Here is a 13,838-nt window from a genome sequence, read left to right on the forward strand (position 1 = left end):
TCCTTAGCAAATATCTTCATTGTAGTTTTAGCCTGCCATAATCTTGGGAAGAAGAGATTTAGTGTTACTCATCATGCATTAGTTCCCCTCCACTGTGATGTCATTTCTGTGAAGAGCAACACAGTGGAACTTTATTTCACCTCTGGTAACTTGCCACGGCCCAGATGTGAGACAAAGATCCCAAATGAGCATCAGTGTGGGATTATAGCCCTTAATGTGGCATACAGGACACTCCCTAAAGGATTAATTTGTAAAGGCTATAGCTAATGACAGCATCAAGGATATGCAGCCACTGAAGGTTGGTTCTGATAATGTATCACTTGTAACTTGATGCCCTGCTGGTGACCTTAGTTGACCACTGGACTTTTTATCTCTTAGGTTTTCCTGTACCACCCATCACTGTTGTAAATCAGCGTTGAATGAGTAAATGCTGATGTGCACAGTGAACTTCATAAAATATTCTTTCCTGGTTCTAGGAAGGTTTACCTGATGGGCTTATTTTGTTGTTCGGGTTGGAAGAGTGGGAAAGTAACACTACAGCTGGTCAAAAAATGGAGAAAATAGTGGATTTTTCCACCATGTTTTTCATCAAAATTTTCCAGTCAGCTATAGAACTGATCAAAGTTTGTGAGGAATCATTGGAGGTTTCCGGGATACAGTTTGCGGGTGATCATCGTTTTAATGGGAAGGGCAAAGGTAGTAAATGTTTAACAAAGACAATATTCCTCCCAAGTGTTTTCCATGGATTTGAGTTCAACCAGAGGGTCACAAATAACTAAGAGTTTTAAGCAGCCTGAATAAATATAAATTTCCCTGTAATGTCGCTAGATTCTGCTCACTCAGTACCTCCGAAGTCCTATCTCCTCCTAGTTGTCCAGCTGAGGAAAAACAGGAAGGACAAGATCTGAATTTCTAATATAAAACATAAGCAGAAACATTTATATGAAGGAAGGGGGGAAGTTGTTAACTTAAGCTTTTCTCCCCCTTTACTGGTCACCTTTATGCTAAATCAACATTTGGCTTAATGTACTCCTCTATTCCTTTTCTATAACCTGCAAAAAATTGTATTTCTGGCTACACAGAAGATCCATCCAGTGGCTTAACTTTTCAAAAGTGATTTGTATGCATCAGTTTTTGGTTGCTGAACTTGAGCCACCTTGAATGGGTCCAATTTCTAAATCAGGCCCCTTTAATATGTCCCAAGTTGGGTCCCCAAAATCACTAGTCACTTTAGAAAATTTAGGCACATTCCACATTACTTCAGCTCAATGCCTAAAGGAGTTGTAGGAAATGCCTCTTCGCACAAAGAGAGAGAGAGAGAGAGAGAGCAGAATCCAGATAACCAGAAGATCACAGTAAGGCAAAAGTACTTTGCAGGTAATGCACAGTTGGAAAAAAATAATCCCAACAATAAATACAAAATGATGGGGTCTAAATTACCTGTTACCACTCAAAAAGTGAGCTTGGTGTCATTGTGAACAGTTCTCTGAAAACATCCGATCAGCGTGAGGTGGGGCAGACAAAAAAGCTAACGTTAGGAACTATTAGGAAAGGGATAGATAATAAAACAAAATATCTCCTAATCCCTCTGTATAAATCCACAGTAAGCCCACACCTTCAATACTGCATGCAGTTCTAGTTGCCCTGTCTCAGAAAAAGATCTGTTGGAATTGGAAAAGGTACAGAAAAGGGCAACAGAAATGATTGGGGTACGGGACAGCTTCCAGATGAGGAGAGAGTAAAAAAGAGTGGGCCTGCTCAGTTTAGAAGAGAGACGACTGAGGGGGGTGTGCTAGAGGTCAATACAATCACGAAGGGGGGGAAAAGGGGAGGAGAAAGTAAATAGGGAAGTGTTATTTACCCCTTCACTTAACACACAAACTAGAAGTCAAATGATGAAATTAACGGGCAGCAGATTAAAAAAAAAAAAAAGTTCTTCACACAACACACAGTCAACCTGTGAAAACTCGTTGCCATTGGGATGTTGTGATGACCAAAAGTATAACTAGGTTCAAAAAAGAATGAGATAAGTTCATGGAGGATAGGTCCATCAATGGCTATGAGCCAAGACAGCCAGGGTCACAACCTCCAAATGCCAGAAGCTGGGGATCACAGGGGATGGATCACTCGCAATCGCTCTGTTCTGTTCATTCCCTTTGAAATACCTGGCACTGGCCACTGTCAGAAGGATACTGGGTTGGATGGACTATTGTTCTGGACCCGTGTGTGTTCTTATGTATTTACAGCCATGAAAATATATGGTTGAATTGGCTACCAAATTAAATTTAAAAGTCTCCACCATGTCTCCCCACCAACATCTTCCAAGTGATCCTTGCCATATAAATATACCACACACTTTGCATACTGTAAACAATATATGGTTTATTCCATTTTATTAGTATTGGAAATTGAATATCCAAAGAGCTGGGGTTTGTTTTGTTGACAAATATGTGTAACATTCTAACTACATTCCAGATGTAACATTTACACTGAAAAATATTTACAGGTTCAATTTCATACACAAAAAGTTTCAAATACAAATACAGTTAATACAAACCCCCCCAGAAACTCTGTGACCGCACAGATTTGTTATGGCCTTTAGTTAAGTTCAAGTATTTTCCAGTGGAATGGAATGCAAGCAACAAGGTAATTTGGCTTCTACCTGGGACATTCCAGGCCCTGAATAAAAAAGATGAGCACTTTATCTGACATGGTTTAGTGAATATATTCAGCATTTAGGATTAAACAAACTACACAACTAAACCCATCTGCTCTGTAAATGAAATGACTAACCTGTACAAGAAGTGAAGCATTAAACACATACCATATAGTGATCTCTTTCAGGAAGGATGCTGCATGTGAATTAGTTACAATTGTATGAGCAGTCAGACGGTTAGCTCCTGATGGATTTTTACCTAATCTGGGACCCGACTTTTTGCCATATTGCTTAAGATGGTTATGTTTATTGTGCCTCCTAATATTTCTCCTTCCCATAAAAAAACGGGATTTCTTTTTTGAGAGCGGCACAGATTCATTTACGAGGCAGTATTAAATCCCGGTAGCCTGGTGCAATGATGACCTCTGAAGGCCTTAGAGGGTATAACCAACAAAAGAGGGAGAACTGCTTGGGAGGGCCCCGAGGGATCTGAAAGGAGTAATGGGAGGGCATTCAGCAACATAACATAATAATACTAATGTACATTTCTCCGGGTCAATTCTGTCCCTTGCTTTGGCTCCTGCATGCTGCTCCCATGGCAAATAAGGGCTGTAATTGAGTCAAAGGGGCTGGGGAAGAATTCCCCTAGTGTAAGAGCAGCTATAAGTGTGCCTAGGCTACCCAGTGTGGGACTCTTGCTGTGCTGGTTGTGAGTTGAAAGGGAATCCTCCATAGCAGTGAGTGCCACAGAGATTTTGGGTCACGGGTCATCCCAAAGGCTGCTGGAGGGTAGAGAAGCTCTGCAGAGGTGCAACACAGAGCGGGTCTTCTCACCTGTAGGTCTCAAGGTGCTTTACCAAGGGGGGTAAATGTTATCAGCCCCATGTTACAGATAAGGAAACAGAGGGTAAGTGACTCAACCAAGGTCACAGAGATTATCAGTACCATGGTGGGGAACAGAACACAGGTCTCTTGATTCAGTTTTATCACCAACCACTCGGTCACGCCTGCCTTACAGGCTGAATAGCAGGAAAAAAAAATCTCCTAATCACGAATGCTCTAAGACAGTGACATATTCTCTCAAGGGAAGTGGTGGAAGCCCCATGCCCGGGTCTTTGATAAGTTAACATGAGACTGGACAGAGCCCTGGACAATATGCTGCAAGAAATGAGCTAGTACTGGCCCCTGTGGGGCTGGACCAGATGTGACTTCATAGCTCTTTCCCGACTCTAACTTTCATGGGTGAAATGCTCCGCCGTTGAAGTCACTGGCAAGACTCCTATTGACTTGAATGGGGCCAGGATTCTGCAGTCTACTATTATCACATTGCCACTGCCTAGCCATGCAGGCATGCTGTTCAACACTGCAATGCAGATGCATTGGGGTATATGGAAAACATTGGGTTACGTTCTGCCCCATCTTATGTCCCATGCAATTTTGCTGATCGTACGGGTTCACTTGACTGGGGTAGCGAATTAATCAGGACAGAATTTGGACTATTGTGTACAACCCTGACATGCTCGCAACCATCATCTGACCCGTTAAGCTCACGTTGTAGAATGGGGGGTAAGGAGAATCACACAATGAGACATTCAATAGGTACCGAGTACCCAACTTCCCTACAGTTTGGGTGTTAATTTGGTGTCCCTCCAGCAGAAATACAGATCATTAATCACCCATGGTAACACTAAGAACCTGGCATAGGCTACCTAGAAGGGTCAGGAAATTCAGAGAGGCTTCTGAAATCCCATCTTTAACTCACTCCCTTTTTAACAAGGCATCACAAGCAAGTCCTCATTCATGGCTCTCAAGTCATCTGCTTTTCACCACAGCAAGTGACACCAGGAAACCAAACCAAACGCCCAACACAATCATCTTGGAACAGAAAATGTTTCTACATGGAAAACCTGTATGCCACATATTGGGCTGCCTAAAACAGTGAACTGGAGCCAAGAGGTTGAACATGGGGCTTGAACTGCTGCAGTCTAATCCTCTCTCTGACACTGACCTGCTGGATGCCTTGGGTAAGTGTCTTAACCATGCTGGATAAAGTGGGGTTAATAATAGGTGTGTTGCGGGTTAGTTAGCTCTTTGTACAGCATTAGGCGTGGGTGATAAGAGATTATAACTATAGACCACTCAGAAAGGAGGTTATACTAGAACTGACAAGAGAGTATTAACAGCAAAATCCTGCAATCGCTGACAGTCCTTAGCCCCAGGGATGGTGGCTGCAATGGCCCTCACAGACCCAAAGAGGTTGTGCATCCCTTCCTAATATAATAAACAATAAGGGCCAATTATACATTTATTAGACCGAGCTCATGTGATGGACTCTGAGATGTCTGATTTAAAGCTTGTTTCTCTGCCTCCTGGGCAAATGCTCAGCATTAGCCACACTTACAAATAAAGTCAGAGCCAAGGGGCTGGCTCTGTTTCTCCAGCTGGCTATTCTTGGTGCAGCAACAGCAATCAAAGCAGGATTGAATTAAACAACAGCAACCGAGGCACACAGAGCACTCCCTGAAGATTAATGACTAGCTGATGAGGCCAATGGAAACCTGGGGTCAATTACAATCCATCAGGAGTTACACAGGAAATGCTGAGGGATGGAGGCTGTTGTGTGTTTATCCTGGTTATAACAGCAACAATCCAAACTCCCCCTTGCAGCGGAGAGTCACTGCTCTGCTCCAGCGGGACATGTTTCAATGGGCCTGCTGCATTGTGAGTCATCTCTAAGGAAAAAAACATGCAGCATCCGACCCTCAGTCTACTCAGAGCTTCCATCAGAGTCATCATGGGGAGCACAGGGTCAAAGCTAAACCAGGGAGATTCACATAGATGTGAAATATAAACGTCCACCCTGGGCAGCATAATACGTAAACCAATAGCCAGCTGTGGGCCTGACTTCACCACGGCATCTCTCCTCTTCAGAATATGCACCAGAGTCAAGGGATCGGCAGCACACTGAATTTTTAATGGAACCCACCATTATCAAACAACCCCTCTTAGATTTTAGGTATGGCCCAAGTTTAACAGGAATAATTTAACTCCATGCAAAATGCAAAGTCGTTCCATGGAGTAAAGAGAAAGGGCTCAGCCATGAGGAGCAGACAGATATGTTTCTTCCACCCTCACCATGTTGTAAATATTAGGAGCCTTTTGTGCAAAACTCACGGCTAAAGTGAGTTCTTCCCTAAGACAGACACATGGAGTAATCCTGACCTATCCTGTTGAGGAAATCCACTACACGTGCCCTTTAAGAATAAAGCTGCATTCCTTTAAACCAGAGGTGGGCAAACTACGGCCCATGAGCCACATCTGGCTTGTGGGACCCTCCTGCCTGGCCCCTGAGCTCCTGACCCGGGAGGCTAGCCCCTGGCCCCTCCCCTGCTGTTCCCCCTCCCCCTGAGCATGCCATGCCACACTCTGGGGAGCTGGGCAGCACAGTTGCAGAGCCACAGACTGACCCGGTACTCTGGGTGGCACGGCTGCAGCACCGCCAGCCACCGGTGCTCCAGGCAGCATGGTAAGGGGGCGGGGGGGTTGGATAGAGGGCAGGGGAGTTTGGGGGTGTGGTCAGGGGTGGGGGTTGGATAGGGGTCAGGGGAGTCAGAGGGTGGGGAACAGGGGGGTTGGATGGGGCAGGGGTCCCAGAGGGGCAGTCAGGAATGGGGGGGGGTTGGATGGGGTGGCGGGTCCAGGGGACAGGGAGCAGGGGGTGGTAGATGGGGCAGGAGTTCCAGGGGGGTCATCAGCGGGCAGGGAACAGGGGGGGGTTGGATGGGGCAGGAGTCCCCGGGGAGCCGTCAGGGGGTGAGACGCAGGGGGGTCAGATAGGAGGCGGCGGCCGGGCCACACCTGGCTGTTTGGGGAGACACAGCCTCCCCTAACTGGCCCGCCATACAATTTTGGAAACCCAGTGTGGACGTCAGGCCAAAAAGTTTGCCCACCCCTGCTTTAAACAGAACTGATGGTTTGTGATCAGTCCCTTCGAGTCACTCATTCATTTTCAAAAATCGTACAGAGTAGATTCTGCTTCCAGGAGATGTCCTCCAATGGGAACAGGATCAAACTCTAAATTACGTCATAGATGGCTAAGCAAAATATATTAAACATTTTTGCCAGACGCTCTCACGAGCTGCTCATTGTATTCCTTTTCAAGCAATCATTTGCTCAGTCACGATCACTGATGATGTTGTAGGGCTTTGGAAAGTGCATTATTAGGTCCTGCCTGAATACAGCACTTCAGCACGAGTCGGCCCATAGGGCTACTTACTTGCTTAAAGTTAAGCACATTCTTAAGTGCTCTGCTCATTCAGAGTCTTTAGAGGTTTATCATGGACTGAGATTTATGGGTCTAATCCTGGAAGCTCTTGAATGCACCCTGCAAAGTCACAGTAGGAATTGAGGACATCTAGGCACCTGGCAGGAACAGGCTCTCCGCGAGAGCAACAGAGCAGAAAATGGGGCAGTTATTCATTTACTTTTTTACTTTAGCTGGTCCAGTGACACCTAGGCCGATAAATCACTCAGCCATGTTCCCAGGGGTCAGGATTACATTTCTGCTCCTTGTTACCAGAGTTCATTCCCAACAAAGCCACAGATGCACTCAGTTTTGTACAAGTCAGATACATGATGAAAAAAACACATTGCCAACGTATTTCTTACACAGAGTGTTTGAAAAAGAGAAACCCTTCTAGTTGGAGCCACACTGTGTTTAGGGTCCTAGCCCGGCTTGCCTCACTGACATGAATAGCCTCATGGAAGTCAATGGTGATGTCTAGCCCGGGCTTCTTTTCTTAAGATTTCCCCACTTCTCCCACCATCGGGTCACTTTCTCCCGCAGACCTAGAGCAGACAAGGTGCCAGCAGCCACTGGCATTGTTAAGCACCATGTTGCATAGACTTGGTCTGCATTAGCATTGCATTGTGGGTATCTCCAGTGGTAAACTTTAGCCAAAATAACCTGGTGTAGACAAGTCCAGTGGAACTAGTTGTGTGAGCAAGGCAAGGGGATTTGGTCCTTAAACTGCCTTTTTGTGAATGGTCCCTCTCCTGTCCCCATTAAAGTCAAGCGGGCAGATTCTCAGCTTGGGTCAGATGAAGTAAATGAAGCTGAACCAAGTGACACCAGCTGAGGATCTGGCCCAAGGGCTGGCAATTTGACTTCCAAGAGAGGAAGATCAGCCACCATTCTGAGTTGGTGGGTTTTTTGGTGGGGGTGGGAAGTTGTAAAAATCATCGTGTGGTTGATATTACATTATATATATCTGTAGCTCACACAATATTTGTATGTGTGTGTATATATACTTAAATATACATCTCCACACACACGCCGTACACACTATGCATTGATCTATTTGTCTGCAACTATTTCTAAGCTTTTGATTAAAACAAAAGTACTTGATAACAAAATTTGTCAGCACTGGTCTTCTGATCTCTACCAAGAGTTAACACAGACATTAGAAACTTTGAATTTCATTTTACTGGTTGCTTAAAGGCACTTTTGCTTAAGATGTGCAGTAGCAGTGTTAAAAAACGTCTAACTGCTGCAATTCCCACCAGCTCTGGAACGAATGCTACACTGCAGCATCATTACAATGCAAATTTACTGCAAATGCTATGTAGCAATTGATCCCGGTTGCTTTGCAGTTCAACACTGATTGGGGGAAAGAAAGGATACAACATTTACCTCAATGCTAATCACTCAGGGTGGCGTACATTCTTTAAAATATGGCTATTGTGCTTCTGACTGTCTTCATGTTCCGTTAATGCATGGTTAGAGCTCCTGGCTGCAACCTCTGTTGAGTTCATCTCCAATGACTGCTTGTTAGTGCATGTAAGAATCCAGGCAGGAAACGAGCCAGCCCAGTGGATCGTGGCCATTTATGTAACATCTCACCATTTTCCCCTTTAACAGAGGAATTCAAATTAATTGGAGGAAGGACATTTAGTAATTAAACAGTTCTCAACACAAGTACAGTACTATAGCCTCATGATGCAGGACAGGAGCAGCTCAGGGTAGTCAAGACGTTTCTTCTGAATGATCAGCAGAGTCCCCTTCCCACCAGCCAGCTCGCTTGTCAGTCCAGTCTCTGTCGCAGAGAGCTGGCAGTGGGTCATCCTGGGCAAACAGCTAGCGAGTGACATAAGAAGAAAGGCTGTTACTCCTGCCCCTAAGCAGTGCCGGGGACGGGGAGGCGGGGAGGGCGGCACCATACAGTTTAGCTCGATGGAGGTTCCCAGAGAGAATATGGACTAGGCAAGAAAGGGAATGTTTTTGTTAACACACCAGAAGACATTATTCAAATGTAATGTTTGAAACAACTCATCCTTCATCTATGTTGACTCCCACATACAAATTGTGCCTGTGCTCTGTGAATTGAATTCTAGACAATGCTGGAAAAAACCATGCCCCTACTTACGTTGCCCTGTCTGTGAGCTACGGTCAAGCACCTAATTATATCCATACAGAAGTCTTTCCATCTTTGCTGCTAGAACTGCCTTTTTCTGAACTGGCTTTGGGCTTAGCACCTTGTTTCTCGTGGGCAGTATTGACCCTGTTCTGTTCTACCACAGTCCCACCTGAAGGTGGGCTACTGGTTCTGGAAGGCTGCATGTTGGCCTGAGTAGCATTGTAGCTCTGGAATGCTATGTCTAACTGCTCCTGGGCCACCCTCAAGTGTTTATGAAGGGTGGACAGATCTGGTGGGATGTTCTCGTCTGGGCTTGTGCACTGTTGTTCTTGAGCAACATTAGCCAAGTTCTGCTCATGGGCCAACAAGCTATTTGGAACCTTTGCAGGCTTCTCCGATTTCACGACCAGGTTATACTCGGGAGGACAGGAGATATTCTTCGAGTAGGAATAGTTGTATGGAGGCTGCCTGAAACTATTAATCTTTCTGTTGCGAATGGCATCTCTAATGGTCCCAAACCCCAAGTGGAACATTTCACACATGTTGAGCAACAGACACAGGCAGCTCACAACATACATCACCAGGAGGAAGATGGTCTTCTCTGTTGGCCTTGACACAAAGCAGTCCACAGTGTGAGGGCAAGGGGCTCTGTTGCAGACGAAATACGCTTCCACCTCAAAGCCATAGAGAAAATACTGCCCAACCAAGAAACAAACTTCAAATGAAGCTCTGGCAAGGAGCTGGAAGACGTAAATCTTCATCAGCCCTTCTTGCTGGATGCGTCTCCTACCATCGTGCTTCTGCTGCTCCTTGCTCTTCTTGTTTGCTTTCGCTTTCTCCTCATTTTCCACCGTGTTATCGGAGATCATGGGCTCCTCTTCGTCTGCTTCCAAAGGGTCTTCCAAGTTACGGACAGCCTGCCAGTTCAAAGCAAACTGCTTCTTCTTTTTCTTGAGTACCTTAAGCCTCTTCTCCTCCTCGGAGGACCTAGCGATCCTGTGGATGGCATAGCCCAGGTACATGATGGAAGGGGTTGAGATCATGATGATCTGGAAGACCCAGAACCTGACATGTGACAGCGGTGCAAAGGCATCGTAGCAGACATTGTCACAGCCTGGCTGCTTGGTGTTACATGTGAACTTGCTCTGTTCATCTGAGTATATGGACTCCCCTCCGACAGCTGTCAGGACGATACGGAAGACGATCAGTACGGTGAGCCAGACCTTCCCCACAAAAGTGGAGTGATTGTGAATTTCTTCTAGCAGGCGGGTGAGAAAACTCCAGCTCATGTTGGTCATAAGGGCTAATCATTTATAACCTGCAAGAAAAGCAGGAAGAAAAAACATAACATATAAGTTCATGTAGCTCTGTTTGTTCATGGCAACAGACCTCATTATAATAGTGGCATTGGTACGTAGCAGGATGATATCAGAGTGAAGGCATTTTATTCCAGAGATCAGCATCACTATTATGAGAGACTCAGCATAAGGGGAATTTTAATTTGTACATTGCAAGGGACTGAAACAATTAAGAGTTTTACTTTACATCACTATATCCAAGCTCATTGTAAGTAGTTTCCATTATTTGCACAAAGAAGTACAGTACGCTGGATATGTTTAGGCCATGATCTTATAGTGATCTCCCATGGACAAACCCCTTCAGTCAATGGGACTCCGTGTGGGTTGAGAGGTCTGTCCATTCATTGCAGGATCAGGGCCTTATACTATAAACAAACTGATGGCCATTTAGGAATCTCACAATTGTCACTATGCTGCCACCAGTACTTTGAACTTGATGACGTAGGGACAGAGATCTGATTCTCCTACTCCAATAACACAGGTCCCCCTACCACTGGAGCTAAATGCTAACTGAGACTCTCTGTTAGCAATACAGATCCTATGACACAGCTGAAGAGCTATGATTCTATCAGTGGAGTGCCTAACATGCTAGTAGTCAATTACAATATATAAGAGATAGTCAATAGGTACATAAACACTGAAAGCAGGTATCTGTACACATCACACACACAAAAGCTACACTAAAAGAACATCATTAAGGTTGACAAAAACAATGAGGAGTCTGGTGGCACCTTAAAGACTAACAGATTTATCTGGGCATAAGCTTTTGTGGGTAAGGGTTTTTTACCCATGAAAGCTTATGCCCCAAAAAATCTGTTAGTCTTTAAGGCGCCACTGTACTCCTCGTTGTTTTTGTGGATACAGACTAACATGGCTACCCCCCTGATTATTAAAGTCGCAAAGTCAAGCAGTCAAAGGTAAGGAGATGCCAGAATTAAGGTCGCCTGTGTAACCTTAACTTGGCCCTCTTGTGCATATGCATTAAGACACAGGCTTTAATCAAAAGATCTCATACTATATTTTCCACAGAACCAGGGGTGGTGCTGGGGGCAGGGGGTTTACCAAGGAAATACTGTTTGAATGTAACCAGAGCAATCTATCTATGGCACCTGTAGCAACTGCCATTCTCTGACTGCCTCATTCTGAAGGCAGAGCAGAGAGAGCAGCAGCTGCTGCCCTGCCCGGGCTGGGGGCAGAGGTGCCCAAGAGCAGTCCCTGGCCTGTCCCCGCCCACTGGGGCATACTGCCCAAGGCAGCTCCCTGAAGGCTCTGTCAGCCCCAGAGTTGGGTCCCCCACCACTTGGGTGGCTCTTACCCATAGTGGCTGTGAGCACTGCGTGGCTCTGGCTTCCAATGGGCCAGGGGACAAGGCCATGGATGGTCACTACTTGGGTGTTCCTCATTTTCTGGAAGCCCAGTTTGAGACCCTGGAGTCTGATTTGCAGAAGTGCTGAGCACTCACAGTTGCAACTGAAGTCAATGGGCGCGGTGCCTTGAACAAATAAACTGCTGTATAATGCTGAAAAATCAAGTCCTCATCATCTCACCCAAATTTACACTTTTAATCTGAATCTCTCTGTGCCTCAGCCCTCCATCTGTAAAATGGGGATAACACCACTCCCACACCTCCCAGGGGTGTTGTGAAGATAAATTAATTAATGTTTATGAAGCACTGGATACTACAGTGATGAGCACCATAGAAAATCCCACAAGGAAATTAATAAGAGCAGGATTTGAATAGTGTGTGGTAAATAAGTCATGGGGCTGCACACTGAACAACGAGGCTAAAACAAAATACTGAATAGCGCTGCTCACTAAGTGGGCACTGTCCAGGCTGTTCACTGAATGAGGCAGATGTCCTGTGGAAAAAACAGTATGTGATCATGTCATTAAAGACGGTATCATAATGCGTGCATATGAGGGAACTGAAATAAGGTTGCACAGGCAACCTTAACTCTGGCAGTTCCCGACCTTTGCGTGCTTGACTTTACAACCCTAATAATGTTCTTTTGACAGGTTTTGTGTTAATGTCCTAGGTTTTTTAAAATGCAAACTGAAAAAAACAGAAATGTCATCATGTGGCGTCATATTGACACCCACCAGCCCTCCGCAGGGTTGGAACCTTTAGATCCATCGCACAGAGCTCTGCCATGTTAGCTAAGGGCGTAGTAGGTTGTCATGCGCTGTGTGGACCAGGCTCACAGAGGGACGAGATGCACACTTTGCCGGTGGGTTTCACAGGTATTGCTGACAGCAGAGGAATGGGGAGACTCAGGAATCTGGGTTCCAGTCCAGGCTCTGGAAGGGCATGTGCTCTCGTGGCTCAGACTCTTCTGTCCGTTCCCCACAAACCTGACCCCTTCTGCCCTGTTCCTCCCACCTGCCCCATCCCTGGCTCCTTGCCCCAGACTCATTCTCCTTGTCTACCCAGTCCCAATCTCTCCCTCTGGGCTAGCTATCCAAGTCCCTGTATCTCCTCCTCCCCACACACCCCTCAAATGTCCCCTATCACTGCAGTACCAGAGCATGCAAGAATTGTTATCCTCACAACACCCCCATGAGGCAGAACAGTGTTCTCATCCCCATTTTACAGATGGGGAACTGAGGCATTGAGAGGCTAAGTGACGTGCCAAAGGTCATGCAGGAAGCCTGTGAAGCAGCAGGGAATTGAACATGGCTCTCCCAAGTCCTAGTCAAGTACCTTAACCACTGGATTGTCTTTCCTTCTCTCCCACATTTCTATCACTGGTTCCCAGACCCAGTCTCTCCCAGCCTGCAGTCCCAGTCTCCTTCCCCAAGCTGTTCCAGCCTCCCCTCCCCACAACTACCAGTCCCAGCCTCCCCACCCAACTAATTCCAGATGCCTCTCCCTCCCCCGCTCTGTCTCAATCTCCTTTCCATTCCAGTCCCAGCCTCCTATCTCCTCCCCACTCCAGCTCCCAGTCCCAGTCTCCCCTCCATCCTATGGTCCCCAGTCTCCTTGCCCAGCCAGTCCCAGTTTCTCTCCCATCCAGTCCCAATCTCCCCCCCAAATCCCAGCTGCAGTACCATAGATAGATTTCTCTGGTTACATTCAAACAGTATTTCCTTGGTAAACAACCACTGCAAATCCCTCAGGGCAGGGACCCTCTTTGTGTTCTATATTTGTACAGCCCCGAGAGTAGTTGGGTCCTGGTTCACAACTAGGGCACCTAGGCACTGCTGGAATATAAACAATAATCATGGTTGGATGCATGCATCAAAAGATGCAAGTACTCAGAACCAGCTGCAGTGAGCTTGGGGACGTCAGTTTATGGCGGTGGCATGCCTGTTGGTTTTAACTTCACTTGCATCAGACCAGTGTCTTGAAACAGGCTGCAAGGTAACAGCGAGTTTTGGGATCCTATATGTAAGCAGAGTCAGGATGAG

General features: G+C 46.0%; 1 protein-coding gene across 3 annotated transcripts in view; it reads right to left on the bottom strand.

Moving 5' to 3' along the window:
• Positions 1–2,314: 2,314 nt before the first annotated feature.
• Positions 2,315–13,838, bottom strand: part of GJC2 (gap junction protein gamma 2) — a 112,357-nt gene continuing 100,833 nt past the window's right edge. For all 3 annotated transcript variants that reach the window (XM_073334822.2, XM_073334823.2, XM_073334824.2), the window contains one exon: positions 2,315–10,390. In XM_073334822.2, the coding sequence (XP_073190923.1) occupies positions 9,117–10,370 (1,254 nt within the window). In that variant the 5' untranslated portion in view covers positions 10,371–10,390 and the 3' untranslated portion in view covers positions 2,315–9,116. The remainder of the gene's footprint in view (positions 10,391–13,838) is intronic.

Source organism: Lepidochelys kempii, chromosome 2 (genome assembly GCF_965140285.1).
Source record: "Lepidochelys kempii isolate rLepKem1 chromosome 2, rLepKem1.hap1, whole genome shotgun sequence".
In the NCBI taxonomy this organism is placed as follows: Eukaryota; Metazoa; Chordata; order Testudines; family Cheloniidae; genus Lepidochelys; species Lepidochelys kempii.